Genomic DNA, 26,376 nt, shown 5'->3' with positions numbered 1-26,376 from the left:
TCAGGGGACACTGGCTCACAGATATCAGGTTTGGGGCCTGGAATGGACCCAGCCTCCTTAACTGGGTGAAATTCTTTCAGGGATCACAGACATTTCTACAGGGGCCAGTCTGCTACAGTGGTAGTTCCTACTAAGGTAGGTCCAAGCGCTCCTTCGCCTGTCTCCATGGTCAGGCGTTGTAGCGCAGTACAGTCTGACATATGCAGGTGGATCAGGATGATACGATGATGACGTTGGGGGCTCTCCTGGTCAGGAAGAGGATATTCCCCCAGATTTGGAGCCATATAGAACTCTTCTTTGTTTCTTTCAGAGAGATGAATTTTACTGGGTCTGATATCTCAGACTCTGAAGACCCTCAGAGTGGCTGGGCCTGACTCCTTGGGGACACAAAAGAAGGATCCTATTTTGGTCAGCCTGCACAAGGCTTCTTGGATGCAATCTAGGAGTTGATTGATCTGGAATGGAATGCACCAGAATCATCCTTTAAAGGTGGATGCATCTTAGCAGGTTAACACCCCTTGGATCTGCAGATCAGAGAGCACAAAATACCACCATCCTGGTAGAGAGAAGTTTGGCTCTGAAGGATGCTCAGAATAGGAGAATTGAGGCTATCCTGAAGCAAGCCTTTAAGGCAGTGACAATGAATTTGCAAATTGCTTCTTGTTGCAACTTGGTAGCTCAGGCTACCTTGCGGCTTTGTCAAGAGTCTGGTGCCATTGGGTCTGATTTAAGACCTATGGTAGAATTGGGGGCCACCTTGGCTAATGCGGGCTGTGACTTGATATGCACAGCCACCAGAGGGGCTTCTTCAAGTTATTGTGGTCAGGCAACAGCTGTGGTTGTGCAACTAGTCTGCAGATACTATTTCAAAGTCAAATCTGACTAAGCTGCCGTGAATTGGAAAAATGGCAAGTAAATGGGGAGAGCCCCAGGTCCCACATTTGCTGGAGGATAAGAAGCCAGTTTTTCAGCCTTCTCAGATGAGTGGCCGCTCTTGAGACTCCCGGCATTTTCAGCCTTATAGGGGAGGTTCTTCCCAGAGATCCCATCCCTTCCGCAGATCTCAGTCCTTTCATCCCCGATGTCCTCCAAAGGATATGGGCTCCGGAGGTGGAGCTGCTCGGTCTTCCCAATAAAGGTTTGTGGGCTCACCTGGTGGTGAGGGAGATAGGTGGTTGTCTATCCCAGTTTTATCACAGGTGGGCCCAGATTACTTAGGATCAATGGGTGTTCGAAGTGGTTCGGAATAGCTATGGTCTAGAATTTCTTTACATTCTTCTGGATGCCTTCATGGTCTCTCTTCATGCAACGCCCCTCAGAGGAGGGAAGAAGTGGAAGTGACATTACAATGGCTGTTGATTCTGAAAGCGATGATCCCCGTTTCTGAATCGCAGCAAAATATGGGCCAATATTCCAATAATTTTGTCGTGCCCAAAAAGGAAGGGTCACTTTGGCCCATACTGGATCTCAAGGGCGTCAACCAACATCTTGAAGTCACGTATTTCAGATAGAAATGATGCACTCTGTCATAATGGCGGTTCAAGCAGGGGAGTACCTCATGTCTCTGGATCTGACAGAGGTGTATCTTCATATTCCCATCCTATAGGAACATCAGCGGTTCCTCCAATTTGCCATCCTGGATTGTCATTACCAGTTTCAAACCTTGCCTTTTGCCTAGTCACAGCACTCAGAACCTTTTCCAAGGTCATGGTAGTGGTAGTGGCACCCCTTCGCAAGGAGGGTATGCTAGTTCACCCCTATCTGGACGCCTGTTTGTACTCCATAGTGGAGGTAAGCAGGGAGCACCAGCAACATGGGCAACGATTGCCCACTGGGTTAAGGAGGCCATTACGGCAGCCTATGTTGCTACCGAATGCCTTACTGAAGCAGATTAGACCGCATTCCACGAGGACTCAGGCAGTATTGTGGGCAGAGCTTCATTTGATGTCACCTGCTGACATTTGCCAAGTGGTGACATGATCATCTTTGCACACCTTCTCCAAGCATTATCACTTGGATGATAGGGCTAAGGAGGATACCGCTTTTGCGTGAGCAGTTTTGAGTGGGCCACTGGAAGCCTCCCGCCCTTTCCGGGATTAGCTTTTGTACATCCCACTCATTGGGATTGACCTACCCAAATGCTAAGGAAGGAGAAATTGCTACTTACCTGATAATTTCCTTTCCTTTAGTGAAGGGTAGGTCAGTCCTGGACCCACTCTTGGCTGCTGGAGTTGGATTTTGTGGTTAGCCTTCTTAGGGCAAGCTATGCAGGGTATGATTCCTGCTCTTCATTAACTGGTAAGTGGCTTCTCTAGCCCTTAGTTTGCTAGATATGCTCCGTCTTTGGCTGAGCTCAGTGTTCCTGTTGGTTGAGAATCACAAAAGGCTGCTTGTTGCTAATAATGTTCGATTTTAATCAGGTTTGTCCACAATTTGGCTTTTCCAGAGAATACTGGTGAGCTGATGTCAGGGTGAAACTATATAGCCAGGACATCAGCTTTTGCCCCATCTCCATCTGCTGGCAGAGATGTATAACCCACTCGTTGGGATTGACCTACCCTGCACTAAATGAAAGTACATTATCAGGTAAATAGTAATTTCTCCTTTTTTGTGAACAATTAAACTGTGGAATTTGCCAGAAATTGTAGTCAAGGTTATTAGTATAGATGAGTTTAAAAAAGTTTTGGACACATTTCTGGAGGCTGCTTGTTAGGCTGAAGGATTGCCATCTCTTATTTTTGGAAGTGAGCAACAGGGATTGGATCTTCTCTATAGAATCTGCCATATATTTACAACTGGTCACTGTCGGAGACATGATGCTTTACTTGATGGAATATTGTTCTGATCCAGCATGACACTTCTTATCTTGTTATGCACATTGGGAGGGCAATTTTGCTTCTGCTCATGGAGCTTGCAATCCTATAGCTACTGTGGGTCCACAGGACTGCAAGTTCATTTTCAAAGGGAAACTGGCTGCTGTGTACTTTGCAAGTAAAGTTATCACATGTGAACGTATGCATTGAGATTAAAAAATGAAATCTCTTTGTGCAAATTAACTCTCCTGACCCAACTCTGCCTCTTTTTCATGCGGAGAAAAGTACCCAATGCTGTTTCACAGCATTGGGTACTTTTTATCACACATAGAGAGAATTTTCAAAATGCATTTTGCACTGGTAAACATGAGTTTACCTGCATAGAAACTTTTAATTACTACCCCCTATAAGTCTACATTCTATGATATGCTTTACATATATGAATAGATTATTCAATAATTAAAAAATCAGCATTTCAGATGCCTTTTTTTTAAAGGAACCACACACTTTACTATCACTATTATCAGTGAGCGTTTATGAAACAGTTCACATACTTGTTAGGATTACATGCTTTTATTTGTAATTCTATTATTGGTTTTCTCCATGTCTAGGCATTCTGCCTGAGGGTTGCTGCTCTGACGATTGATGGTATGTACAATATATACTGCTCACGTGATCTCTAGCATGATGTTCTGATTTGTTTTCTCAGAATCTGCTTTTCCCAAATCAGCCTCTCCAGCCCAACAGCAGGTATTCAGTGTCACCAACTGGAGACCTTACCATCCTCAACATTCAGCGAGCAGACACAGGTTATTACATCTGCCAGGCCTTGACGGTTGCTGGGAGCATTTTAGCAAAGGCTCAACTGGAAGTTACTGATGGTGAGAAAACATTTTCAGCAAATTAGTGTGACCTATAAGAACTTAGTAAAACTTTGTAAAATATAGATGCACTAGCTTGTAGTGTTCCTAAGAAACCTCCATATCTGCAAGTTACCACAGCTACAACCCAATGAAACAGGATTCAGTGCAGTTTCCCACATTAGCATACTTATATCTATATGGATTTTTAAAAATTATTATGATAACTATTTCCAAAATCTGATAAGCACTAGATTTATCTGGTTACTGTATGCTCTGCAACTCTAATAGGTATCTGTTGTGAGAAAATATTTTCATGACTCAGTTTCTGTTTTGTCTATCATAGTCTTTCACTGTTGAATACCAAATACAAGAGAAGCCACAAAACAGTCAAACATGGCACTGTCTAGTCTCCTAAGTCACCCTCTACCTTCTATTTTTTTTACTCTTTCTCCTCTCTTCACCCTTTCCTCTTGTTTCTTCAAATTTCTGTACTGATTTCCTCCTTCCATCCATTCATTTTACTTTCTCGTTCTCACCTGTTTCTGTGAATCCATATCAAAGTGGCATCAGTGGTTGACCAGACACAGCCACAATAAATGTGATGGTGTTTTCTTCAGAAAATATGTAAAAAACAAATATAGGCAAAGTTAATTTACCAAAAAAAAAAGTCAGTTCTAAAGTGCTAAATGTGATTGGCATTTAGGATAATCATTGTTTTTTTTCTCCAGTGCATTCTGACCAAGGCAGGTTTTCTCATAATGTTGAACCACCTAACTTGCATTTTGAAGCATTCAAGCCAGTTTTATTATTTTGAGATGAAAAATAGTTAACTGTGGACCAGATGTACTAGAGGGATTTTTTTCCATTTTGTGTCCATGGGAAGAATGCTTACTTCTGATCCAATGTTCCTATAAAGGTGTAGCTACCATTCAGCATTCATGAGCTGACTGCAGCTTACCCCTTATTTCCCGTTCCTACTGTTAATATTCTATTCCTACTGACTGTAATGAATCTTTACTATTAAACCTGTGTTTATGCACAGATTCACCATTACAGTTCCATTAGAGACTAACGTGCACAGTAAAAGTTTGGAAAGATGTTTAATGCTGAATAATCCCAAGAGTCTATTTATCACAAGTGACAGGCCAGAGGAGAGGTCAGACTCCTGTTTTGAGCAAGTGATGGTTGCTTTTTCTTTGTTTATTTTTGAAGAGCTGCCTATATTTTTATTCCAAGGAAAGATCATTTCTTCACTATCCATATATCTTTACAAGTGCTGCATTTCCTTAAACTTGCTTGTGGGAGATTAAAGGCTAACCTTCCCACTATGACCTCTTTCAGCCTACCCTTTCTCTTCCTCTCTGTCTCTGACAAAATGATGCATTTTCATACAATTCAAATTTCCATGTAGATTAAAAGGTCATTTGAAATGAATGGAAAAGCAGTATTTTTTAATATCTGTCCGTGGTGCTTGCCTGATTCAGTGCCGTGACTGTGATTGGAATAAATAGGCTGGATAAACATTGGCTGGGAGGACATAGAGCTGTTAATGGTTGCACCTGCTGGTGCTGCAGAGATTTACTGCTTAGCAGGCGGCAAGGAACAAGTCAGTTCAAGGATATCAACGAAGAGAAATTCTTCCTGCACAGAGTCAAGGCCCTCTATCCCCTGAAATCTTTATAATTTCTATAAAAGAAAAAACATTTCTTTATCTCATCTATGTTGTCATTTGTTTATGAAGCTATTTGACATAAATAATGACCAGTACAAATAGCAAAGAGTGCATCTATCTTCACTTGAACGTGTTCAAGGATAATGTGGATTCCATTGAAACAGTTAGTTCATGTTACAAATTGATGAGGAAAAGGATTCCCAATTCCTTGCCTCAGTTTGAACATCAGCGTGACCCTTGAAATACACAGGAAATAATTTATTAAAAGAAATCTGCATTGAGTTGTTCTTCCTCTCAGGAGATGAGGAGATAAGTTGAACACCACTGTGCATTTGAGTTGATGTAGTACATCCCGTCAAATCAGTGATCAATACTGACATACTTTCTTGTTTGCAAGCTGCCATCAGTGGTGTAGGCATTCTCTTAGCTGCCCAAATTCCATTAAGGCCATGGCGTTAATTGATTTTAAAAACACAATGCATGTGTGCAGTTTCTCGATATAAAGCAATGTTAAAAAACACGCGGGATATTGGAGAAATGCATTGGAAGTGTTTGATCAGATGGTGGCTGGCAGTTGTGTCACTTGACAGGTCAGTATTGCTTTGTCTCAATGGTAATGTGGCTTGGGACAGGAGCCATCACTTCCATTGCCAAATACATTTCTGCCAGTTGCATCTCTAATATAGAGAATTTAGAGCCAGTTGAATGTCTAATACAGAATGAACTTGTTATGTTAAGTGAAATGAGTGCTTCACTATGCCAGATTCAATGATGTTTCTGGTCTACATTTTATTGACCTGAGTGTGAAAAGTCTTCATTGGCGAGAGTTTTAAATTGAGCCTAAAACTGAAATGGAATTACCATTGAGGTGTGCTGAGTTGAATGATAATTGCCTTGATTATGGATTGAGCTAAGAGAGTATTTGATGTACTTGAAATTCACATCTGGTACTTTCTTCTGAAAGACTGCTACATAAATCCACCGTTTCTCTCAGGACGAGATAGCTAAAATCATAAAAAAAAAATAAAAAAAAAACACTGACACAGCTTTTCCAAGGCAAAAATACACATTCCATTTAAAAACTGCAACTTCTGAATATCATTGTACTTATCTTCTCTATAATATCATAAAATATTTTATTTTCTCTTTAATTAATAAGGGCTTAAAACACAAAAGTATTCAGCTGTTTCAAATTATTTTAATTAATTTGTTAACAGTTATAGAATGTTAATATATGCCTGAAATAATGACCAAAAAAAAGAAATCTAAATGTTTTGGAAGAAGAAGAAATGAATTGGAGAAAATAAATATGTATAGATAAATACAATAAAGACATATCTATATATATATGTACTGTATATATGTAAAGCAGTCCAAACAATATATATATATATGTGTGTGTGTTGTGTGTGTGGGTAATATTATACATATAGTGGCTAGCAAGTCAGCAGATTTGTATGGATTACAAATGATACTTACACAGATTGTTCCTGACAGCATGTGTATTGCAAACCAGTATGCTCTCAAAGTAAATTTTCAAAGTCACAATTCATTATTTCTCTGCATTTTTTGTAAAATAAAATTAAAAACTGAAAAATACTGTTTGCATAAGTATTCAACCCCTCCAGACTAGTACATGGTAGAACCACCTTTTGCTGCAATAACATCTTTAAGTGTGTTGTGATACGTTTCTAGCAGCTTTGCACACTGTTTGGGAGTGAGTTTTGACCATTCTTCCTGGCAGATTTGCTCCAGGTTGTTCAGGTTGGTTGGATGATGTTTATGGACCTCAGTTTTCAAATAGTGCCAAGATTATCAAATGGATTGAGATCTATACTTTGACTTGGCCATTGAAGAACATTTACCTTTTTGTTGTTAAACCACTCCTGTGTTTCTTTGCTTTGGTCTTGTACTTGGGATCATTATCCTGCTGAAAGGTAAACTTTCTTCCAAGTTTTAGTTTTTTAGCAGACTGATGCAGGCTGTCTTGCAGTATCTCCCTGTATATTTATTGCACCATCCATTTGTCCTTCAGTTTTGTTTAACAGGATGCCCCATCCCCGCTAAGGAAAAGCATTCCCACAACATGATGCTGCCACCCCCATACTTTACTGTTGGGATGGTGTTTGCTGAGAAATGGGCAGTGTTAGCTTAGCGCCACACATATGGGCAGATTTTCAAAGGCTACGCGCGTAACCTGAGGAAATCTGCCCCTGTGCTTGCCGAGCCTATTTTGCATAGGCTCGGCGGCGCACGCAAGCCCTGGGACGCGAGTATGTCCCGGGGCTTGCAAAAAGGGGTGTGGCCAGGGGGCGTGGTGTCGGCTCGTGGGCATGTTCGGGGCGTGGCGGTGGTCCGGGGGCATGGCCGAGTGCTCCGACACAGCGGCCTGTGTCGGGGCCTGCCGCGCCAGCTGACATTCGGCACGCACAAGTTACGACTGCTCGGAGGCAGGTGTAACTTCCAGGATAAAGGTTAGGAGGGGGATTTAGGTAGGGCTGGGGGGTGGGTTAGATAGGGGAAGGGAGGGGAAGGGAGGGGAAGGTGGGGGAAGGTGGGGGAGGCGGAACGGGCAGCGCGCGCAAGGTGCACAAATGTGCACCCCCTTGCGCACGCCGACCCCAGATTTTAAAAGATACTCGTGGCTACGCGCGTACCTATTGAAATCCGGCATACTTTTGTTTGCGCCTGGTGCGCGAACAAAAGTACGGGCTCACGCTTTTTTTTAAAATGTACCCCATAGTATTTTGAATTTTGGTCAAAAAGCTCCATTTTTGTCTCATCTCATCCCACATTTTAGCTGGGTCACTCTGATGCTTTCCAGCAAACTCCAGACTTACCTTGATGTGGTTTTATTTCAGTAATGGCTTCCTGCTAGCCTTCCTCCCATGCAGGCCAGTTGTATACAGAGCTTTTGATATGGTTGACTGGTGCACCTCTACTCCAGCCTCAGCCACTGATCTCTGTAGCTCCTTCAAAGTGATTGTTGGCCTCTCTGTAGCTTCCCTCACAATTCATTTTCTTGCTTTGATGCTGAGTTTTGAGGGATTGCCTTGTCTAGGCAGTGTCTGGGTGGTATGATGTAGCTTCCATTTCCTCACAATTGATCCAACAGTGCTCACTGGAATATCCAAACACCTGGATATGATTTTGTAGCCTTTTCTATAACTTTATCTTTAATTTCCTTAGAATGCTCTGGTCTTAATTTTCACAGCTTTCCTTCATATTCACGGTCTGACCAATGGTACTAATATTAGGGGGGTCTTTTACCCAGAAAAGCTGAATTTGTTTAATGGTTCACAGTTAGAGATCAGTTGTAAGCCAAGTGTTAGGGCAATATCATCTGTGCAGGGGTTGAATACTTAAGAAAATAGCATTTTGTTTTCAGTTTTTAATTATATTTTTTAAAAGCAGAGAAATAATGAATTGTGACTGAAAATTTACATTATGCATTCTGGTTTGCAATAAACATACTGTCTGGAACAATCTATTTAAATGTCATTTGTAATCTACATAAATCTGCTGACTTTTTATGATGGCCAATACTTTTCCAAGTCCCCCTCTCTATGTGTGTGTGTGTGTATGTATGTGTATATATATATATATATATATATATATATATATATATAAACATATTTACCAGTAGCAAAAAAAAATATTGCTTTAAATTAAGTAATGACCTATAAAGCGGACATTTCCTGGAAGTTAATTCCCTTGGAGGGTAATTGAGATCTTGAGCCACCTTTAACGCACCAATGCTAATAACAGAGAATATCTGAATTTGGGTTTTATCATTGTCATCATCTTTATGAAATTTTTGAATTCATATAAAACTAAAGCTGATCATTATAACTGCAAAATCTGTCCCAATGGTTCTGGCTCAGTAGTAGTGTAGTGCACTGTGTTACAGTAATCCTTGGTTTAATTCCCTGGGCCAGGTGAGGCCTGGGATGTTGCAGAGGAAGTAAAGGGAGTATGAATCAATGACTGTCACTGTGATGATTGGACAGTTTTGGGGGAAAACCCCTGCTTGCCATTGGGTGGTTATGAATGAGGTATCATCATGCTGAAGTCTCATAAGAGGATGTTTCTGATTGGACTGGATGGAGCAGGAGGAAGATAAGAACATAAGAAATTGCCATGCTGGGTCAGACCAAGGGTCCATCAAGCCCAGCATCCTGTTTCCAACAGAGGCCAAACCAGGCCACAAGAACCTGGCAATTACCCAAACACTAAGAAGATCCCATGCTACTGATGCAATTAATAGCATTGGCTATTCCCTAAGTAAACTTGATTAATAGCCGTTAATAGACTTCTCCTCCAAGAACTTATCCAAACCTTTTTTGAACCCAGCTACACTAACTGCACTAACCACATCCTCTGGCAACAAATTCCAGAGCTTTATTGTGCATTGAGTGAAAAAGAATTTTCTCCGATTAGTCTTAAATGTTCTACTTGCTAACTTCATGGAATGCCCCCTAGTCCTTCTATTATTCGAAAGTGTAAATAACCGATTCACATCTACCCGTTCAAGACCTCTCAGGATCTTAAAGACCTCTATCATATCCCCCCTCAGCCGTCTCTTCTCCAAGCTGAACAGCCCTAACCTCTTCAGCCTTTCCTCATAGGGGAGCTGTTCCATCCCCTTTATTATTTTGGTTGCCCTTCTCTGTATCTTCTCCATCATAACTATATCTTTTTTGAGATGCGGCGACCAGAATTGTACACAGTATTCAAGGTGCGGTCTCACCATGGAGCGATATAGATGCTCCTGTCCCACTTAAATACTTTAAGAGTAGATGTTCACACCAGTGAGAAACTGGTCCAGTGTCCAAAACAGCCAGTCACGCACTTGAGGTTTATGATAATAGGGAGTGTAACAACAAGACAAAAGCAAACCTTAGAAGAATAGTTCCACAGGTGGAAACAGTTTTTCCTAATTCAGGTACTTCCAACATGAGCAATGAGTCTATGAACAGAGAAAGTAATCGAAATAACTCATCTTGTAATCAGAGATACGTTTTATCCATTGCTTAACAGTGTGTACTGGGGATGTTGCTTGGAATGTTACAGACGCTTTGTGTGGGCATTATTTGAAAAAAAAAAGACAACCTATGAGCATGGAGAAAACATCTGGAAAACCATACACATGAAATATCTTCAGTACCTGAATATAATCTACTTTGAAGTGGCTGAAAGCGAAAAATAAATAAGTAAATAGCAATAAATGTTGCTACACTGAGACTTTGTTTGTCCAAAGCTGTGTTGAAGGTATAAGTTACTCACAGATCACCAGAAACCCTTAAATGTTCATTTAACCTCTAAACCTCTGTGTCAGGCAAAACCATGAAGCCTTTCACCCATAACATCCTAGAAACTGAAAATTCTTTCTGATCCCGGGAGACTTCAAATTACTTTATTGATCAAACTCATTTGGAGGATTATGGGCTGCTCATTTGTGTAGTGAAAACGTAATTAAGTGCTTTGTTGCAGAAACAAAAAAAATACAGGCCTATATAAATCTACTGTCACTTCTTCTGACTTAACTATAGAGGGGACAATTTTCAAAGCATTTGCAGAGGTAAATTGCCCTTTTAAGGTCAGCTAAAAGTATGCAAAGACTTCCATAGTGTACATATCTTTAGCCACAGGAGGGAAAAAGTGAGGCATACCTCTTTTTTTTAGGTTAAGGTGTGTTGGCGGAGAGCATGTACATAATGGGGCAGATTTTAAAACCTGCGAGTGGGCGTAGATTTCACGCAACCCGGCGCAAACAAATCTATGCCCGATTTTATAACATGCGTGCGCTGCCGCGCGCATGTTATAAAATCCAGGGTCGGCGCACGCAAGGGGTGCACAATTGTGCAACTTGCATGCCCCGAGCCGCGCAGGTTGCCTCCATTCCCTCTGAGGCCGCTCGAAATAGGAGCGGCCTCGGAGGGAACTTTCCTTCCGCCTCCCCCCACCTTCCCCTACCTAACCCGCCACCCAGCCCTTCCTAAATCCCCCCCCCCTTACCTTCATTCCAAAAGTTACGCCGGAGCACTCAGCCCCACCCTCGGACCGTCATCACGCCCCCGGACCGCCCCTTTTTTGAAGCCCCGGCTCGGCGTGCACAGGGGCAGCTTTTTGAGGGTTACGCGTGTAACCCTTTGAAAATCTTCCCCAATATTTTCAAATGTCCCCATGTTGTTTATTTATTTAATTCTTTTCTATACTGACGTTCATGACGGAAGTCATATTATATTGGTTCACATCAAACAAAGGTGAATTAACATTACCTTAAATGTTTAAGAGGAGAGATAAGTTACAATGTAAATGAGGGTTTCTAGAGCTTGGAGGATAGCCACAGGAGGGAAAAAAAGTGAGGCAAACCTCTTTTTTTTTAGGTTAAGGTGTGTTGGGGGAGAGCATGTACATAATATTTTCAAATGTCCCCATGTTGTTTGCTTCTCTTTCTTACCCTCACCCAATCCCCCTGTCATTTTTGACCATCCACACAAAGAGTAGATGCATAATTTTTACTATCTAATTTTCTCCATGTAGTTTCACTTTGGAGTAGATTTTAAAAGACGCGATGATTTTATAACATGTGCATGTCGCCACGTGCATGATATAAAATATGATACCCACATGTACATGCGCATGTGTCCAGTCGCACGCACAAGGGGGGGGGGGGGATTTTAGTTAAAACCGTGCAGCGATGCGATTGGGCCTACCCCAATTCCCTCCCAGTCCGCTCCAATTAAGGAGCGAACTGGGAGGGATATTCCCTATCCCCCTACCTATCCTTCTTCTCTTTTCCCCTCCCTTCCCCTCCCCGATCCCTAAACCTATTCTATCTACCCTCATTTTTTTTCTTTTAGAACTTGCTTGCTCCAAGGAGCAGCAGTAAGTTTTGGTGAGCAGCTGCTGATGCACGCTTCCCCGGGGCAGGGCCTAATGGTCGCGGTCCCAGCCATCACCCACCCTGCCCTGCCCCGCCAGACCCGGCCCTTTCACAGAGCCCAGCACTTCCATGCATACTGGGAGATACATGTGTGGCCGGGCTGTTTCTAAAATGCGCTCAGTGTGCACACGACCCAGCCACATGCGTATCTCTTGGTATTTGCGCAAGCTGGGCTCTGAAAATGTACCCATTTGTGAATTAGCATAAAGTACTTGTGCTAAAAAGCATCCATGTCCTTTATAGTTATTCAGGTGATGTGAAAAATGGCTCCATAAGATACAGAAAAAACTTAAATTATAGTGCCTTGCAAAAGTATTTGACCCGCTTAAGAAGTCAGTAGATTTGTGTGAATTATAAATTACACTTACACAGATTTTTCCAGATATGTTTATTACAAACCAGTATGCTCTGAAAGTAAATTTTCAAAGTCACAATTCATTATTTCTCTGCATGTTTTGTAAAATAAAATTAAAAACTGAAGAAAATGTTGCTTGCATAAGTATTCAACCCCTTCAGACTAGTACTTGGTAGAACCACCTTTTGCTGCAATAACAGCTTTAAGTGTGTTGTGATAAGTTTCCACCAGCTTTGCACACTGTTTGGGAGTGAATTTTGCCCATTCTTCCGGGCAGATTTGCTCCAGGTTGTTCAGGTTGGTTGGATGATGCTTATGGACTGCAATTTTCAAATGTGCCACAGATTCTCGATTGGATTGAGATCTGGACTTTGACATGGCCATTGTAGAATATTCTGTTGTTCAACCACTCCTGTGTTGCTTTGGCCTTGTGCTTGGGATCATTGTCCTGCTGAAAGGTGGGCTTCCTCCCAGGTTTTATAGGGTCATTCTTTATTGTGTGATGTGCTGCTATCGCATGCGGTAGGGCCTTACCGCATGTGACACCCGCTGCATCGCGGCAGTATTATTAAAATTAGGGGAACGGGAGGAGTGTGGGCGGGATTTGGGCGGAGTTATCTCCCGGCAGCACTGCGGGCGATAATGTTTTTCACATTATCGCCGGCAGCACCGCGGGAAATAACTACACCTTTTCCTGTGGCGCTATGGGGGTGATAGTGGGCGGTGGAGCTGGCTGCCCACTATCACCCCCTCCCGTTTTTTTCCGCGACACATATTTATATTTACAGCTGAATGATGAATGTAGGGGTTAGTTTTTTAGCAGGTTGTCTTGCAATATGTCCCTGTGTGTTGCACCATCCATCCATCCTTCAATTTTAACAAGATGCCCAGTCCCTGCTGAGGGAAAGCATCCCCACTACATGTGTTTGCTAAAGAATGGGCAGTGTTAGGTTTGCACCACACACAGTGTTTTGTATCTTCAAAAAGCTCCATTTTTGACTCATCTGACCACAAAATCTTATCCCACATTTTAGCTGGGTTCTCTTCCATGTAGGCCAGTTGTATGCAGAGCTTTTGATATGGTTGACTGGTGCACCTCCACTCCAGTCTCAGCCACTGAACTCTGTGGCTCCTTCAAAGTGATTGTTGGCCTCTCTGTGCCTTCCCTCACAAGTCTCCTTCTTGTTCTGATGCTGAGCTTTGAGGGATTGCCTTGGCTAGGCAGTGTATGATGCAGCTTCCATTTCCTCACAGTTGATCTAGCAGTGCTCACCTGGATATGATTTTGTAGCCTTTTCTATAATTTTATCTTTAAGTTCCTTAGAATGCTCTTTGGTCTTCATTTTCACAGCTTTTCTTCAGATTCACAGTCTGACCAATGGTACTAATATTTGGGGTCTTTTATCCAGAAAAGCTGAATTGTTTTAATTATTCACAGGTAGAGGCCTATTGTAAGCCAATTAGAGTAATATTTTTCATCTGTGTAAACTTGGAGGGGTTGAATACTTATGCAAGCAGATTTTTCAATTCTTAATTTTATTTTACAAAAAATGTTACTTTGAAAATGTATTTTAAGGGCATGCTGGTTTGCAATAAATATACTGTCTGGAATAATCTGTATGTGTCATTTGTAATCCATACAAATCTGCTGACATTTTAGGTGGTTTAATACTTTTGCAAGCCACTGTATCTATCTGTTTATGAGAGAGATTGCTGGGGACCCCATCTAGTCTGCTGAAATTCATTCCTGATGCAAAACCAAAGACCCCTGCCTTTCCCTTCATGATTTAGGGATTATAAATTCTGTCGAACTCCTGGATCGGGTCCAAACTTTACACGGAAATGGTTCAAGCGTTGGAATGAATAGGAAATGCCTAAAAGCCAAAAATTTGTAATAAAAGGAGTGGTGGTTATGGGGGGTGGTGAGAGATGCAGTGGAGGAAAGAGAGAGAGGACACAGCCCAAAGATTTTAGAAAATGTATTTTTTTTTCAACTAAATTGTTTTCGAGGGACGGTGACTGAATCTGAAATCACATATTTTTTTTAAAGTTTATTTGTTGATCGCCTCACCTATATCCACTCAGGGTGATCTGCAGTATAGATTGTAAGATAACACATTATAGATACGCATACATTTTCTCACTTACATGCATAGTGAGTTCAAATCTCTGATATATAAATATATCACCCTAATCAGACCAAAATAATGACTTAATTTGTACAAAGCAAATGGTGTCATTGTTAAATAAATTCAAAATATAAGATTTAAAATATATCACTCTTATATAACCATTGACTGTGGTATAGATATGTATTGTGGTAAGGAACTTCAGCACTGACAGTATATAGATTCAAAATATCACCCTGCCTCCCCCTTATATATTCATCCGCTGTCATAAAGTTAAGGGTACTTAGAAAATAAATAAATAAATAAAATAGGGTTCAATATCAAATTAGCTTTATATTTAAACCCTATCTATAAGGTTTTCTTGAACACCCATGTCTGCCCTACATTTGTCACCACACCCTCAATACACAAAAGGAAAGAAAGACAATAGTGTAGTAGGTAGGTTGTATGTGATTTATGCATGGATATTTCTGGTGTTGCAGAGAAGTAAAAGAACGTGTGTGTGTGTGTGTACCCATGTAAAATATATATATTTATTTTACAGGCCATCAGCAGTGAAATGAAAGTCTGTTTATGGATAACTAGAGCTGGCTGGTTATTGAGAAAAGCTATCCTATATATGATGCTTAAATCAATACTTTCTTTTCTAGAAAATGAATGGGAGTGATTACTAATTTTCTTTGTATGAAATTCAAATGGGAAAAGCATGGAGGTAAATCTTTCAAAGGATATACTTTAACGCTCCACGATTTCATGGGTGCTGTGGGAGGTTTTTCTCTGCATATTTAAAGGAACAGAAGGAGTGAAATTTAGAGCCTGTTATGTGAAGTGTTAGCTGCATCGTATTTCTGTTGGTGGAAAAGACTGGTAATTTTTAAGCATGTGTATTAGTTTTTCACAAATGTGAAAAAAATATGATGAATGAGACCATTTCTGGTTCATTCTGAATGGAATGAGCTGAAAATGGACTTTCACAAAATATCTGAAAATGTGGGGGGTATTTTTTTAATTTGTAAAAAATAAATATGGCCTCCCCAAAGCCTTCTCATCTTCAAGGAAGCCTTTTTATCATCTGAGGCCTTTGCGTCTCTCTTGCCCATCTCCCACCATGCAAAGACTTGGAGCCAGGGACTGCCTAGCTGGGCTTAGCTGAGCCCCCATCCAAGGTTGCTTTAGACCACTCTGACCCTCAACTGCCCCCCCCCCAAAAAAAAAAATTGCCAGGGCTAGGGAGGTCCCTGGCCCCCACATGCCTTCTGTGGAGGTTCCCTTATCTGAGCTCTATCCCTTCCCTCATTTTCTGAAAATCTTCTGACATAATGTCATTCACATTCTCAATTTTGATGGGTCAGAACAGTAAGAAAAAGATGACAAATGCTCTGGATAAGAATGAGGAATGTAAAATCTTCAAGGAGCTCTAGTCCCAGAGGCGGCTGGCTCAGCCATCCAAAGGGCTTGACTGTGGAAACCATGCATATGATTACTTAAAAGATATTCTTCATTGACTCTCAAAAATTAAAAACAGCAGGACTGTACAATGGAGCAGAACTGTAAAATTGCATTTAATGTTTGGATTCAATGAGTATATTTTTCTAATTATTCATATGGATGATTTCTAACATACAATCCCCTTGATATCTAGGCCAGCTTGTCTTGGACTGCCGGTCCTGACAGGAGAAAGACGATCCTGTCTGTCTCTGCTTCACGATTATTGGTCTAATCATGAGTTTTTGCTCTGGTTAGAAATATCTTCTCTGGCTGCATAGTACTGCAGCATCTTTAATGTTTCCTGTGGAAAGCTATGCCTTAAATGTTTATTTAGAAGTTTCAGGAGTATTGTGCTAGTATTGTTGCTCTTCAGTAAGAATGTGCTTCGAGGGTGCGTACTGTTAAAATAGAGACCTTCGGCCTCATTTGTTTAGATCCCAGGATGGTATAAATCAGGAAATATTCTCTGGTATTATTGAATGTAGTTATTTCTGGAACCCTGCAAGTTCTCCTTACAATGCAAGATGGAGCTGCCAGTGGTCACCACTGTACAGTGTATAATTACACTTGGTAAACAAAATGCAAAAGTATATTGGTGTTGTATGTTTAATTAGACTGGGTTATATATGGAGTCTCTTTCTAAGCTCAGGCTGCTGCTGCTGCAGCATCCATCCTCTTTCTCTGAATTGTGTCAAACCCATAGCATCTGCCCAAGGCAACCAGTGTGACCTGCAGGCTGGGAAAAGTGATAGGCTCCTCTGTAAACTGATTGGCTTTGCATTCAAGGCCTGATCTTTCCCTCTAAAAAAAAAATATATATATATCATCTCTTCAGCTTGGCGATTGGTTTTATTTTCCTTGTCATCGCTGAGAATCCGCCATATTTCACAACAGCTGGCATTCCGCATTTTAGAGCAGTTCTCGGGGCCTTGTGGGAGTTGAAAATGCTGGAAGAAGACGAACACCTCCTGCAGGCAATGTGTGAAGAGCTCCAGCGCTTCAGGGCACACCGGGTCCTGCTGCTGCAGATGTTGAAAACAGAGGCTAAAAATAGCCATGATATTGAAGGGACAACTCAAATGCATCAGGTATGGGAGCAGATCTCATTGTGACAGATTAGGCTAGGTCACACTGGTTACTTCTGGCTTCCGTGTGCAAACAGGATCGCTGGTACTAGTCCCTGAATGACAGTTTCTATTAAGGGTTGTGAAACATTTAACTCATCTTATTGGTCTAATTGCAGTGGCTCAGTTACTAAAGGGAATTTCCCTCCTACATTCAACCTGTAAAATTCTAGTGCTTGATGGCTCTCCTTTCCCCATCCATATCGTGCAGATGTTCGTTTTCAGTGGGAATTATTTTGTTCTATTAAGCGCTGCATGCAAACTGCAGTACATCAGAACCATTTTTAATTAAATGCCAAATGTTCTGCTGCTCAGAAATGAACAAGAAAAGCAAAGGTGCTTACCTTCTTATTTAGAATATCTTACTCTGTCAGCAAAATGCTAGGGTTTTTTTCCTTGCCTAACAGATGGCACAGGGTTCTAAAGTGGAATTATTTATGAACAGAAATGTGCTTGCCAGCAAGCGAACATAAGCGCATACCCTGTCCTCAGGATGTTTCACTGCTGATAGTTAAAGCTACTGCAGAATGTTTGAAGAATTGTTTCAAGCATGACCCTTCCCATGTGAAATCTTCAGATAAAAGGGGACAAAGACGAGGAGAACCACTGAATGTAGGATAAAGCAGCTACAGCACTCAAAATTTCAAACTTCTCTACATCTAGGCTTTTCTGCCTCTGTTAGTTTATTCAAAGGTTTTCTTCTTTTCGTGCCAGTTTTTTAAAAATGTCTATTGATTTCAGTATTCAGATTATATCAAATGCACATTTTAGGGCAGTCTCTCCTCTGCTTTTAAAGATCTCCTTGTCTGATGCCACTGTCTAGTTGTTCATGCTCAGTCCATTCTTTGAATGTATCTGAAAATATTTGGATATTTTGAATAAGTAGACCACATCTTCAAGCTTTACTATTTGATCATTTTTTGTGTGACTAATCCACTCATAATCCCAAACCCAATTATGTTTCGCATAAAAATAGATTGCAGTCCTCAGAGAAAACAAGTGCAATGATTTGTTTATTACAAATGATTTCTAGGCTTCTCTAGATTTCTGTTTTGAATGTGATTGGATTAGTAGCAGCCAGAGAGCTCATTAATCTATGGAATAGACAGAGCAAGGACAAGAAGGCTCTGCCAGATTTTTCTGCTATATACCAATTTGAGTATGGTTTTTTTTTGTTTGTTTAAATTGGGATGACCAATAAATAAATAGACTGGGAGCCTGCTAAGGATGCCCCGTTTCCTGAGCCACTGGATGGTACTGAGTAATCCAGATCATGTAAAGGAAGAGGTCTGGGTTTGATGCAGGGACCAATGGCCATGTTCTCAAGGAAATGGATATGTCCCTGCTCCTTGAAAAGGGATCTCTGGGAGTAACACCTTGTTCTTGGCAACTTGAGAACTGCTTAGCTGTACTGTGTGAAACCAGATGAGGAACTTACTCCATGACTCCTGAAGGAAGTTTTTGTGATGTGATTAATGTGTTGGACCTGTTTATGGATATATTGTATATATAAAATAAATGTATTACAATATGTATATACCTAAACAAATCAATAAATAACAAAGTGTTACAAAACTTTAATCACAATGTACATATTCAAATTTAGAAATACACATTTCCAAAACAAAAAGGTATAAGGAGCTAAAGAAAAAATCATCAAATGGATCAGTTATTATTAAGCTCTTGAATATGTTAGGATCATACAGTTTGCTAAATAGTGATGTAATCGTTTTTCCTTTAATTGATTCTGTCAATTGCTGCTTCCCCAACAGAGGCCTCTATTTCACCAAACTGTCTTCTTCAGGGGAAAAAAATGCTGCACAGGTCTCCAAAGAGCCTAACATATAGATCCCCACCACATTGTGTAGACAGAATTATTCGTAATCAAAAATATATCTGCTCCTTTAAGTACATTACTTATACACATAACGACCAAACGGCCTTCCTCCTTCATGGTTAAACTGAACAGGAGCCTCGTTTTCATTCCTGTTCATTTTAAAATTCACCATTAAGTGGGTACCTAAGACAATGGAGGGTAAAGTAACTTTCACAAGGAGTGGCTTCCTGGTTCATAGCCCATTACTCTAATCACTAGACTACTCCTCCACTTATATATATATATATATATATATATATATATATATATATATATATATATATACAAGTAAACTTGGGTATTTTGACCTCGAACTGAACCTGTTTTGAGTATTATAAACTAATTCTGTTTTGAAGTGTTTGGACTTATTATTAGGATCTGTGGACTGTCCCAGCTCCATGCCCTAAAGAACATGTGTATAGGTAATGTCTGAATCCCTGAAGATGAAGATAACCCGGGCACTGTTTCTGGCTAGGGAACCGAGAGGGACCTTCCCTGTGGATGAATGGGTAGGTTAGTTTCTGTCCTTAACTTCTGCAGGCGCTACCAGCTGGTGTCTGCTATAATGGTGGTTTCTGAATAGATATCAGTAGGCAGGAAATTGGACTGAGATCCTATTTGTTTCCCATAGGCCACCAAATGGCTTTCAGATGGTAGTGAGCTTTGATCTCTACCAACTTGAAACAAATTTCAGCTTGTGAACTCGAGGTGAATGATTTGGTATCTCTGTGCTTATCTTCTGAACGATTCATTGACTCTGTTGTATAAATACATGTGTAATCTATATGTTATTTTCTAATCTGTGAATATATTAGCAAAGCATACACTAAAGAGTGAATATGCAAATTAAAATCTTTGTTTTTAATTAGTTTTAACAGATAGACCTCCACCCATCATTCTCCAAGGCCCAGCCAATCAGACATTAGCAGTGGGTGGGACAGCCTTACTCAAGTGTAAAGCCACTGGTGACCCCGTCCCTGTTATCAGCTGGTTGAAGGAAGGATTTGATTTCATGGGAAGAGATCCTAGACTATCCATGCTAAACCAGGGCACACTACAAATTAAAAGTCTACAGGTGAGTAATCATCATTGAGTATTGACGAGGGATTTTTTTTTTTTTTTTGCACTGCAAAAGAAATTCAGTGAAGAATACCAGAAAATGAGTTGCTGATGATTTTTGGAAGAAACAGCTTTCATGTTTAGAACTTCCCTATCAATCTGTAGACTTAAAACTTGTGTTATAAAAAAGAAAAGCAAGGTTACTAGCTGACAGCAGGCTGAACCAGTCCAGATGATACAGCATAGCATCTATAGAAACATAGAACATGAACATGTCCTCGTCTCCACCACCTCCACAGGAAGGCTGTTCCATGAGTCTGTACAAAATATTTCCTTACATTACCTGCTTTCATCCTTATCCCATATACCCTCATTCCCACATCCCCTCCCAAGTTCCTTTGCCCTGTTATAATGTAATTTTCTGCTCTGCTGTTAATATGTGAACCGGTGTGATGTCCCCACTAACGCCGGTATATAAAAGTTTTAAATAAATAAATAAATCCCAAAGAAAAGTAAGGCTACATAGATGCAAAGAGGCAAAACCAGCTTGTCCCTGATAACCTAAAGCTATCTATGCCAAAGGGCTAATAAGTTTTTCTTCTAAAATTAAAAAAAACAAAAAAAACACCACCACTGATTTGGAGAATACTTCTGTCCTGTTAACTTTATTGAAAGACACTTTGTTTATTGGGCCATAGTTACAAAATATTCAGAAACTAGTGATTTTTTTCTGTTCAGCCACTAAAAAAGTTATAAAGGATATTGTATAAATATCAAAGCTTAATATTTACAGCTAAGAAATTTAAAAAAAATCTGAGACAGAGTTGGGAAATGGATGATAAGAAGCAAAAAAGAGTTTTGTCTTCGGCCACTTGCTTGTCAGTGGCCATAAATTAATTATGAGACTTCTCAGAACAAAATGGAATTTATTAAAAAATTAATGTCAGCACTTCTTGAGTAAACAATTTAGCTTCCCACTCTGGAGCTGAAGGCAGGCTTGGGCCACAAAGGTTAATGCATTTTTACTGTATGGTTGAATTAGACAGTGCATCTGGCTAGTCAAGATCCTGTGTTACTGTTGAGAAATGGCAATTGAAGGCAGAAGCCTGATGATCTCAAACAAACTTACTGAGCATCAGTGAGATTCTGCAGTGCCTTCTCAAAAGACGTCTTGTTGTATACTTCTCTGCAGCCAATAATGCAAACAATACAATGTGTTAAATGATATCAGTCTATTAATCTGTTTACTAAAGGTCCAGACATACTAAGGAATTACTTGAAGAAGCTTTAGTACAATGGTCTTCTTCATAAGCATGACATTTCATGCATGTAGCCTACTAACTTCTTCTAAAGAGGTGATATCCATCTCTGGTCCCTGAGGGACTTCAAACAAACAATGAATATATGCATGGCAGTGATTTTCATGCACACTGCTTCAATTGTATGTAAATCTATCTCATGCATATTTGTTAAAGGCAATTTGAAACAAGACTGGTTTGTGGCCTACAAGGACTAGAGTTGCATATCCCTGATTTAAATCGTATTTTTTCCACAATGTAAGTTAAATTTTTCATTTCCTCTACCCTGGTAATTCTCTTTCAGGTTTCTTTATTCCTTTTCTGTGCTTGCTTATGGGGTTTTTTTTTTTTTAGAACCTACACATTTTACATGACAATTTAAAATTCAGGACAAAAGTGTAGTGCTGTTTTCCTCCTGTTTGATTTTTTGTACATAATCTAATGATATTCCACCAGCTTCGTTGCCATTCTTTATAGTGCCAGTAGACTAATATTATTTATTGAGGATGTGGCAAAGAGGGCAGAGGGAATCCAGAACATTCAAACACTCAAAATACTTCTATACTGCACAATAAGGACCGGATTTTAAAAGGGTTAAGCGCGTGCCGGGCCTGTTTTCAAAAGGCCCAGCGACGCGCGTAAAGCCCCGGGATGCATGTAAGTCCCGGGGCTTGAAAAAGGGGCAGGGCGGGGGTGGGGCAGGGTCGGGCCCAGAGGCCTCTGACACAGCGGCCATTTGCTGCTGTGTCAAAGGATTGCATGCTGGCAGGCTGCCGGCGTGCGCAACCTGCGCCAAAAGGTGAAATAAAGATTTTGGGGGGGGTTAGAGTAGGGTTGGGGGGGGGAAGGGGTAGGAAGGTTAGGGGGAAAGGAAATTCCCTTCCAGGCCGCTCTGATTTCGGAGCGGCCTGGGAGGGAGTAGAGGAAGGCAGCATGGCTCGGCGTGCACAATTGTGCACCCCCTTGCACGCGCCAATCCTGGATTTTATATCTTGCACGCACAAGTTATAAAATCGGGTGTACATGTGCGCCACACGCGCATGTTATAAAATCTACCCCTAAGTGAAGTGAAAAGTTGGTGAGGTGTATTAACAGAACATCTGGAACTGCTTGTGTTGTAAATGGACGTTTTCTGGTTTTCATCCCCCTTAATTTTCAGATATTTTCCCAGTTCTCTGTACGTACCCAGATCAGTCCAGACTGCTGGGTTTTGCCTCCCTTCCAGCAGATGGAGACAGAGAAAATCTTTGAGAGCACCCCTTCTTAATCTGGTGTGCCACCTGCATCTCCTCGGTATTTCTGTCTCCAGCAGATGGAGGTAATGCAAACCTGCGGTCTGATCCCATCTTAGGGAATTAAAAAAAAAACAAAAAATTAGAAAATATACCATCAACCTTTGAATACAATCAAGCAGGACAAGAAGAAGTTGTGGTTCCTCCCAGGGAATTGGCAGGTCCTGGTGGGACCATCCCCCCTGGTAGCAGGCATAGTAAGAGCAGGGTTGGTGACACAGAGTGCACCCCTTTTATATGGGGCACTGGGGGTGATAACCGGTGGTCCGGTCCCTCCCCCTATCATTTGGAGCCTGAGAAGCCTTGCCCTTGCCGATAACGTTTAAAAAAAAACAAAAAAAAGGAAATCGATAGCAACAGAAGGGAAGCACCATGCGGCGGTGGGCCGGTGTTTGCATGCATGCCGGGTAAGGGTGTGCGATCATGACCGTGGTCTCAGCTCCCAGGTCCAACACTTTTTTGGCGGCAACTCTGCACACGCCCTTTCCCGCCGGCCATGCCGTGGGATGTTACATGCTCGGCTTGCGGGGAGCCATTTTCTAGGCTCCCCCATGCGGGTCTCTGTGCACGTTGCCTCCCTGGTGGGGAGGGTGCTTCGGGAGCAGTGGTAGCGGCAGCTGGGAAGTCCCGTGGTGCGGGAAAAGGCCCACTGCTTCTGAGGCTGAGGCTGATCCATTCCCGTTCAGCGCAGGAACAGCGGCCATGATGAAAGCCACTAAGGAAAGGTCAGCAGGGGGCGTGGATCTGCCAGTTGACCTGTCTCCGGCTGGCTTGAGCCCTGAGGAGCCTCAGGACTCCTTTCAGGAGCTATCAGATGATGACCCCGATCCCCTGGAGGGGGATTTGAGGGGCCCAACCGGGTTTTCAGCTGATTTTGTGCTTTTTAATGCAAAGCTTATTTGGCCAGCCAGTCTCACTCAGGCAGCATTCCTAGGCAGAGAACAGTTGAAGGTCTACCTAGGAAGGTCCCCAAGTGGCCAGAGCCACAGGGAACCATCAGGTTTCTGAAGGTGAGAGGTCCTTCTCCTCGGGTCAACCTCAGTGACACTATCTCGGGGGACTTAGGCCTCACAGGGCCATTGAGGCATGACTCAGCCTTGGCCCCCCCTCCTCTTGGTGGGGCTGACCTGGACGAGGAATCGGAAAAGGCTTGCCCTTTGGATGGAGATGATCCCAAGGGCATGCACTTATTTCAGAGGGAGGAACTAGACCCTCTGTTCCCGCATGTCCTGGCAGAGCTGATCATCGCGTTCCCCCAGGATGATCCGAGCCTGGACACAGTGGACCCTGTCATGGCAGGATTACTAGGTCCGGCCAAGACCTTCCCTTTTCACCGTATGGTTCAATAGCTAATGGTCCGGGTGTGGGATACTCCAGAGACGGGCTTGCAAGTAGGCAGGTCTATGGACAAGCTCTATCCCTTGCCAGAAGAGACACTGGAGCTTTTGCAGGTGCCTAATGTGGACATTTTGTTGTCAGCGGTCATGAAGAGAACCACCATTCCGGTCGCAGGGGCAGCAGCCCTTAAAGACCTACAGGATGAAACGCTCAAGGTATATCTCGAGGAGTTTTGAAGTATCGACTCTTGGCATTCGCGCTGCAGTCTGTAGCAGCTTCTTGCTTCATGCGAGCCTCCGATCGGTGCAGCTGTTGCTGAGTGCCAAGAATCTCCCTCCTTAGGAGTTGGCACAGGCTGAGCGCTTGGAAGTGGTGGTGGCCTTTGGGGCAGATGCCCTACATGATCTCTTTCATACCTCCTCCAGAACTATAGTGTCCGCAGTCTCAGCCAGGCAGCTTCTTTGGTTGCGTAATTGGTCGGTGGATGTCTCATCCAAAGCTCAGCTTAATGTGCTTCCCCTTAAAGGCTAGTTTCTCTTTGGAGAAGATTTGGAGCAGCTGATCAAGTTTTTGGGTGACAATAAAGTGCATGAGCTGCCAGAGGATAAGCCTAAGGGGACTAGAGGTTTTCACCAACCCACTCTCATTTTCATGGGCAAAGGCATTCCCACCAGAGTAGGGCATTGGGAGCAGGCCAGAGACCGAGAGGTCCCAATCCTGGTCTCAGTCCTTTCGGGGGCATAGAGCAAGCCATGATGGGGCCAGTCAGGGGACCCTCAGGCCCAAATCCTCTCAATGGGATATGGCTGACCCAGTCCTCCATCCCAGTGATTGGCAGATGCCTGTCCCTTTTTCACAAGGAATGGGTCAAGCTAATGTCGGACCAGGGGGTTCTAAATGTCATAGAACATGGCTATGCTTTAGAATTTGCTTGATCTCTCCAAGACCAGTTTATGGTCTCTCCAAGCAGATCCCCATTGAAGAAATAAATTGTTCCACAAACCATCCAGAGATTACAGAGCCTGGGGGCTATCGTTTCTTTTCCCCAGGAAGAGTGGGGAACCGGCCGTTATTCCATTTACTTCATAGTACCAAAGAAGGAAGGCTCTTTCTATCCAATTCTGGACTTGAAGAAGGTCAACAAGACACTCAGGATCCCGCGTTTTCGGATGGAGACCCTGCACTTTGTCATTGCGGCCGTGTGCAGTGGGGAGTTTCTGGCTTCTCGGTATCTGATGGAAGCGTAACTGCACATCAGGATCCACAAGAATCATCAGAGGTTTCTCCACTTCATGATCCTTGGAATGCATTTCCAGTTCAGTGCCCTCTCCTTCAGTCTGGCTACAGCCCCGCACACATTCACCAAAGTGATGGTGGTACTGGCAGCAGCCCTCCGAAGCGAGGGAGTGCTGGTTCACCCATATGCGGATGACTGGCTCATCCACGCAAAGTCAGAGGAGCTCTGTAAACAAGCGGTGGATAAGGTCTTGTACCATCTGAGGTCCCTCGGTTGGGTCTTCAACCAGTCCAAGAGTCAACTTTATCCTTCCCAGGTTCTGGACTTCTTAGGAGCATGCTTTGATACCCGAGTGGGCAGAGTCTTCCTAATGGAGGAATGAATCACCAAGTTGCAGACTCAAGTTCAACACCTTTTGGCAGCTTCGGTCCCCAGAGTTTGGGACTATTTGCAGGTCCTGGGCTCCATGGCATCTACTCTGGAGTTAGTCCCATGGGCATTTTCTCATACGAAGCCCTTACAGAAAGCATTGCTATCCCATTGGGATCCGATATCGGAGGAGTTCCAGATGGCCTTACAGCTCACAGAGTCCGCTAGATCCAGCCTTGGCTGGTGGCTTGTCTGAAAACACTTGAGGCGCGAGGTGGACCTCGAGGTGCCTCAGTGGGTGATAATGACCACGGATGCCAGCCTCTCAGTATAGGGGTTGGTGTGCCAGTCCCAGTCAATCCAAGGCCAATGGTCTGCGGAAGAGATACAGTGGTCCATCAGTTGCCTAGAGATGAGAACAGTGCATCTAGCATTACAGACTTTTCTTCCACTCTTGCACAACCGGGTAGTTAGGGTTCCGTCCGACATTGCAATGGCAGTAGCCTTCATCAAC

General features: G+C 42.3%; 1 protein-coding gene across 14 annotated transcripts in view; it reads left to right on the top strand.

Moving 5' to 3' along the window:
* The window catches only part of ROBO2 (roundabout guidance receptor 2), a 1,949,228-nt gene that overhangs the window by 1,783,954 nt on the left and 138,898 nt on the right, over positions 1-26,376 (top strand). For all 14 annotated transcript variants that reach the window (XM_029577976.1, XM_029577972.1, XM_029577965.1 and 11 more), the window contains 2 exons: positions 3,523-3,694; positions 20,139-20,344. In XM_029577976.1, coding sequence (XP_029433836.1) covers positions 3,523-3,694; positions 20,139-20,344 — 378 coding nt within the window. The remainder of the gene's footprint in view (positions 1-3,522; positions 3,695-20,138; positions 20,345-26,376) is intronic.

This window comes from Rhinatrema bivittatum, chromosome 15, assembly GCF_901001135.1.
Source record: "Rhinatrema bivittatum chromosome 15, aRhiBiv1.1, whole genome shotgun sequence".
In the NCBI taxonomy this organism is placed as follows: domain Eukaryota; kingdom Metazoa; phylum Chordata; class Amphibia; order Gymnophiona; family Rhinatrematidae; genus Rhinatrema; species Rhinatrema bivittatum.
The sequence above is the reverse complement of the archived record's forward strand: the minus strand, read 5'-3'. Positions and strand labels throughout refer to the sequence as shown.